Source organism: Saccostrea cucullata, unplaced genomic scaffold (assembly GCF_032062105.1).
Source record: "Saccostrea cucullata isolate Sc308-1 unplaced genomic scaffold, CSIRO_AGI_Scuc_v1 ctg1130, whole genome shotgun sequence".
In the NCBI taxonomy this organism is placed as follows: domain Eukaryota; kingdom Metazoa; phylum Mollusca; class Bivalvia; order Ostreida; family Ostreidae; genus Saccostrea; species Saccostrea cuccullata.
Genome location: NW_026937409.1, coordinates 483932 through 491062, shown reverse-complemented (window position 1 = coordinate 491062; position 7131 = coordinate 483932). Strand labels below are relative to the sequence as shown.

Below are 7131 nucleotides of genomic sequence, written 5' to 3'. Positions count from 1 at the left end.
AAGGATTATGACGAGAAACAAGAAAGATATTGAGACTTTAGTTTCAGCCAATCAGAGCAAAGCGCACGTGCATGCGCGTGAGATCTTGCTATTTTGACCATGCTATCTTGTCTATACTTCTAATGTATCCTTACATTATGAGTTTCAAACAAATTCATAAAAAAATAGAAAAGTTACGGCAATATCCATTATATTAGTCATTTCACGTGTTGCACGTGCACGCTCTTGCAAGCACGTGCGCGCAAAATGACCTTGATTCCGCAAATCTACATAACATGTCTACTGACCCTAAAAAGGTTTTACCTACATCGGACGAACAGTTTACAAGATCACTCCCGGACAAAAAAGTACCCAGGAAGAAGAAGAAGAAGAAGAAGAAGAAAAATAATAATAATAAGAAGAAACAGAGTAAAAACAATATGTTCCCCAACTTCGTTTGGGGAACATAAATATAAGTAATAAGGTATCATTTCTTGAGTTTTACTGGGATGTAAAACGGGTTGGCACATGATCAAATCTTCCATAAAGCCCTTCGGGCTTTATGAGATTTGATCACGTGACCAACCCGTTTTACATCCCAATAAAACTCAAAATGATACCTTATTTCTTAATAATTTCGTCATGAAAATTATAAATTTGTCATGAAAATGGTGATAAAGTCGTTATAGCATATAATTTTGTCATGAAAATGTGCAAGTCGTGACGTTATAGCTTATACACATGTATTTACATTTGCTGATGTATTTCCTTATATAACAATGCAAATAGAATTGAAATTCAGTTTACAATGACATGCATTTGGTCACATGATTAGACTTTCTTGCATATGGAAAGCAAACTGCACGAGCAATTCGGAAAGTCCCTAATGTGACGTCACACGACGTCGTAGTAACGTTACGTTGCATTTCAAAATCAAAGTCTAAATAATGCCTATATATATTTCTTTGTAACTTGAATGAAAAACGTAAAATATATATACATGTATAACAAAAATAATATCTATTTTTAGAATTCCATTGGGGTAAGATATGAAGTCGGTACGTGATCAAATCTACTATAACGCCCTTCGGACATTATGGACTTTGATCTCGTGACCGACTTCATGTCATACCCCAATGAAACTCTAAAAATGATATCTTTTTTCTTAAATAACTTGATCATGAAAATTTTAACGTAATGACGTTTTAGCTTGTATAATTTCGTCATGAAAATAATAATGACGTTTGCTTACAATTATAATAAATAATGCTTATAATTAAAAATGTTTAAGGCACGACGTTATGGCTCTTAATTTCGTGAAAGTATAGCTTATAAATTTGTTATGACTTTATCATGGTCAGGTAACACATCTTAACGATTGTATTACTAAAATATTTTAGAGCTTACAAATCTCTTAGTATTAATTGAAGTTATCCTTATTCCAGACATATTTACAGTCCTTACCTCTTGGATTGATTTTTACAATATATTATATAACGCCATTAATATTTTAGCAATATTTCGGCAATGTTTTCTGACTGGTTTTTTGAAAGTTTTTGGTTTCTATGTCGCCCACCAGTAAATTTGGAGAAACGATATTTTAAAAGCCAATGGAATTGAAAGGGGCACTTTTTATTCTTAAAAATATGATTATAGTCACATTTTCGATGTATACGTAGATGTACATCCTGCATATGATTTTTTAATGAATGTAGTAGTACCCTTATTTTAAGGCCAAAATCTAGTAAATGACTTAAGGTAAAGATCTAGTTAGTGAACGGTGTCTACAGATCTATCAAATTCAAGAAATAAGTTCCTTTAATGATGCTTTATAAGTATAGCTTGGTCAAATAAGGTGCTTCAGGGCATAAGTTGTAGGAAACAAGATGAAAAATCATATTTTAAACTGTCATTTCCAATAAAAAAAATTAAGAAAAGCAGTCATGAATATTGGAGGTTTTTTTTCCATATTAGACAAAAAAAATGTGTCCATATTGCCTACAGTCTATCAGAAAACGGTAATTTGTATGTTCACGGCCTTTCCTTTAAAATAATATCAAATTAAATTAAATATAGGTATCGGGATTACTTTTCATATGATTTCAAATCGAATGCCATGAAAATACCCTTACTATTTTCTACATAATTCTGATAAAGCCGTAAAGTACGAGAAAAAGAAAGTTGAAATTGATTATGACGTTTAAGGTCAAGATCTAGTAAATGACATTTAGACTGATTTTGTGGTGCTTGATCTTAAAAGGTATTTTCTTAGCATTCAATTTGAAAAAGTAATTCCAATACCTATGTTAAATTTGATATAATTTTAAAGAAGAGGCAATGCACATATATATAAATTACCGAGAGACTATAGGCAATCTAGATACATTTCCTTTGTCGAATATGAAAAAAAACTCCCATATTCATGACTGGTTTTCTTAATTATGCGCCCGATCCGGGGTGTATATTGTTTTTTTTCCTGTCTGTCTGTCTGTCTTTTTGTCTGTATGTCCGCAAACTTTTACCTTCGCCATAACTTTTGAACCATGAATGATAGAGACTTCAACTACGGTATGCATACTCCACTAATCATGCTCTTTCAAATGACACTAAGGCCAATGACCTTGTGACCTTGACTCTGACCTATATGCAAAAAACAGCTTTTTTGATCCTTCGCCATAACTTTTGAACCATGAAAGATAAGAGACTTCATATTTGATATGCATACTCCACTTATTAAGTTCTTTCAAATGACACCAAGGTCAATGACCTTGTGACCTTGACTGTGACCTACTAGGAGTATATGCTAAAAATAGTTTTTTCGTACCTTGCCATAACTCAAAAGTTATGGTTCAAAACCATAGAAGATAGAGACTGCATATTTGGTGTGCAAAATCCACTAATTAAGTTCTTTCAAATGGCACCAAGGTCAATGACCTTGTGACCTTGATGGTGACCTGTGTGCTAAAAATAGCTTTTTTGTACCTTTACCATAACTTTTGAACAGTAGGAGATAGAGACTTCATATTTGGTATGCATACTCCACTTATTAAGTTCTTTCAAATGACACCAAGGTCAATGACCTTGTGACTTTGACTGTGACCTATACGCTATAAATAGCTTTTTTTTTTCGAACTTTGTTGCCGCCAGGCGCATATTATTTCACAAACCCATCTTGCTTTTCATTGAAAATGACATTTTAAAATATGGTTTTTCATCTTGTTTACCTACAAATTATGACCTGAAACACCTTATTTGGCCAAGCTAAAGTTATAAAGCACCATTAAAGGAATTTATTTCTCAAATTTGATAAATCTGTAGGCATCTTTCATTTACCAGATCTTGACCTTAAAGTACCTTCATCAAAAAAAGTAAACAGAGTATTTTCAATCAGCCAAGTGATTTTATTTCTAATGAATGATGACACATTTTAAATGAAAATAAAAAAATCTACAAAATGAAATTTAAAAAAAAGACTCAGATTTGTGTTTCAGTGACAACAGATGCATGATACTCTAAAAAAAAAAATCATATTTGTCCTCACGAACTACAATCAAAACATTCTAACATTCCATTCCAATATACACCAAACTATTGTCGTTTCCTATTACATTATACTCAAAGCCAAAACATCACATTTTCAATTTTCTTTAGAATTTATAAGATTGGTCCCAACGAAACATCTTTAACAAATTTTACCTCAGTGCTTATTTCACTCTGTCTTGCTGGTCCTTATCTAGCTTACAGACATTATATTGCCTTGGCTTTGAGGATAAATCGGAAATTAAACACATTTAGCTCTTTGCTCAGCACTATGCCTTGAGTATCTCAACATGAATACTAATCTACTGACCCACAAACGTACAATACATCTCAGAATTTAAACATATTGGTGTAAATTATCCATTCCCTCCTTTTCTTTGCAAAAACTGCATATGGACTTATTTAAAAGCAATTGAAATGGTTGTTGCACATATACAGTCTTGTGCAAAAAATGGAAGACTGTTTTTGGACCGAGAAATTAAAAAAAATGATTGCTTACAGAACTTCTTTAGATCACAGTTAATAACACACGTGGACACACCGTTATGTAATTATGTTCACAAAAAACAGACTTTTTGTTGTAGTTATATTATCCTCCCTGAGAAAGGTGTTCCATTATATTTCTAATAATAAAGCAGTCTAATTCATAACACTAGAATTTCACTAAACTTAATCACTAGTTATATAACTCTAGCTTTTACTATAGTAGACTTCCAACTTGAATTGGACGACAAAGACTTTGATAATATCTCTCTAATAACATGTATAACAGATGTCCTCTTGCTTCGTTACTTTTTAAAAAAAAATCCTTTAAGCTATATAATCATGATAATTTAAATTGTTTCTACATTTTTGCTTAAAAAACATGCAACAAGAAGATAAAATTTGTAATGTTTATAAACATAGGTAAATTTTTGAAGAGTGATTAAATAATGTTATTGTTTAACAATGAACAATACATGTAAAAAAAAAAGTTAAAAATTTATTTGACTACATATGTGATTTCTAACAAAAAGTAAAAATTTTATTGCTACACATAAAATTCTACAAGGTTGTTGATGTAACAATCACAATGGCATTCAGTGTAATGCTTCATTCCTAGGCTTAAAACTTTTGAATGTGAAGCCATGATTCAATCAGCACATTCCAAGCAAACGATCAGACTTTCTATGAAATTCACGATAGTTTATCCACATGATTTCTACAAATCAATGCCTCTAGGAAGAAATACCCAGATACTCCTTCCTTGCAAAAAGAAATTTACAATATTCCAAAAATGAAAATGAAAACTAAAGCTAACCAACGATCATATACAAAGCTACAGCACTATATGCAAGAAATGCCATACATGAAACAAACTCTGAACTACTCTCCCATAATGCAACATACATAAATTTTGATCCATGTAAATTGGAAGGCCACCTAAAGATGCAGGAATTTACAGATATCGCTTTTTGATCAGACCTGTGTTTAATCATAATATGTAAAGCCCCTCTTGCTTTGATATAAAAAAATTTGCTGTAAACAAGTATATTTCCTCCTGTAAATTACAATATTTCTTCCTAGTTTAAATTACAAGTATATTTCTTCCTACTGTAAATTTTACATTTTCCCAGGAAATATACACATTATATGTTGGGTTATGTTTGTAATGCCCTATTTTCACTTTTGAAAAAAATTATTTTTTAAAATTATAAAAATAAATGGCTAACTAAACTATATAATTTTCAAAAGACAGACTGTACTTTCATAGTAACACAAATAACCCCAAAATCAAAAATTCCAAGCATGTTTTTAAATAACATTCCAGAGTTTGGAAGGAATAAGTTTAACCTACTGAACAAAGTGGCTTTGACAAATACATACATAAATATATACATGTATACTCTTGAAATTTAACTTTAAGGTGTATCATACCACATCGACATGTATTTATCTACCGACCAATATTACATAACTCCTACAATAGATCTGCAGCCATTCCAGCTTCTTATCTCATTTTTTCTTATCTATCCGAGTTCATTCTTGTATACAAACAAAACTATATTTAACATGATAAAAAAAAAAAAACAGAATGAAATTTTAAAAATCTGAATGATATAAAAAACACACTGTTTTGTAATTCATTAAACATCTTAAGGGCTAATGCCTTAGGTAAAAAAAATAATGACCAATAAAATTGTACATGTGTATATGCCAAGCAATTCATCACAAATGCAAAAAGCAACATAAGGTGTAAATGATGACATGATTTATCTAACTACCCTAATGGAAAATGAGAGTAGACATAATGAAAGTAGAGATGAATGACAAAGACAAACACATAGACAGGTTTTTTTAGGATGATGGAAATTCCAGAGCAGCAGAGTGGTACACATAGAAACAGAGTTCTAAAATCTTTGTACAAAAATTTTTTTTTTATAAATCAGCATTCACAGTGAGTTGCTATATTGTGTTATACCCAGTTTCACAAGTCTATTCACAAAGTCATTTCATTGAGTTAAGCATTATTATATTGCTTATAATCCATAACATGTAAGTTGATGAGCAATTTTAAAATACCTGATATAAAGGGCAAGTTATAATAATTTTAAAAAGAATTAATATATAATTTTCATTAAAATTTGTTGTCATTAATCATTCCTATTTTACTTAAAAATTGTTTTTAATATTAATTAATTGTTTTCAATTTTACCACAGAAAAACTACTACCTGAATGGACATACCACTTCTTAGATAATGATTTTAGTTTAAAAATTGGAGGAATTTAAAAAGAAAAACAAATAAAAATCACAATTACAGAAAATAACAAGTAAGATAATCTCATTAACGATTAATTGGAAACACTGAAACATTAATCAACAACTAATAAGCTATTGTCATTTAGCGATTGTTCTACCAACATTATTGTTTTGATTTGAACTGTTGAACTATATATATTACATGTCAATCACACAATTAACAAATGGCCGAGGTAGGAATAAAAGAATGTTAACTCTCAAACACAAATAAAGGGGCTTCATTTAACAGTATTTCTTATTGCATAACAGTCCTGTAAAACATGTAGTTCATGACCTTGCCCTAAGACAATGGGCATGGCAACTCTTTAACTCTTCAATATTTTTTTTTTGTATTTTTTTTTAACAACGAAGCAAAACTTTTGTCACAAAACATTTCCTACTTTGTCCGATGCAAAATAATCTTGTATATTATAGACATTATTTTGGTTACATGGAGGAGAAATGCTGCCATATCAAAAAACAAGAAAGATTATTTAAAGGAATTGTGTAATTGTGGAAAAAAAACAATTTTATCCACTTTCATTAAAATTATAGTAAACAAATGTCACAAATTGATGAAAATGTTATGCGTCCAGTGGAGGCCTGTTCAGCAGGGGGGATTGATGACTTTGGATACAAATATAGCACCGATCAGTTAATCCTCTCAGCCTAAGTAATAGGGCTAGTCTGGTGCATGTGGCCTTGACTTATGTGAAGCTGAAATAAAATCCAATTAACCATAATTAATTCAATCATATTTGAGCAAATAGAAGTACAATTTTACTTCAATAGCTCAATCTTGTCTATCTCTATTGCCATGGATATTTTGAAG

The 7131-nt window shown here is 30.7% G+C and overlaps 1 protein-coding gene across 9 annotated transcripts in view; it reads right to left on the bottom strand.

The window, feature by feature from the left end:
* Positions 1 to 3359: 3359 nt before the first annotated feature.
* The window catches only part of LOC134248159 (RNA-binding motif, single-stranded-interacting protein 1-like), an 82622-nt gene continuing 78850 nt past the window's right edge, over positions 3360 to 7131 (bottom strand). For all 9 annotated transcript variants that reach the window (XM_062730572.1, XM_062730574.1, XM_062730578.1 and 6 more), the window contains one exon: positions 3360 to 7016. In XM_062730572.1, the coding sequence (XP_062586556.1) occupies positions 7007 to 7016 (10 nt within the window). In that variant the 3' untranslated portion in view covers positions 3360 to 7006. The remainder of the gene's footprint in view (positions 7017 to 7131) is intronic.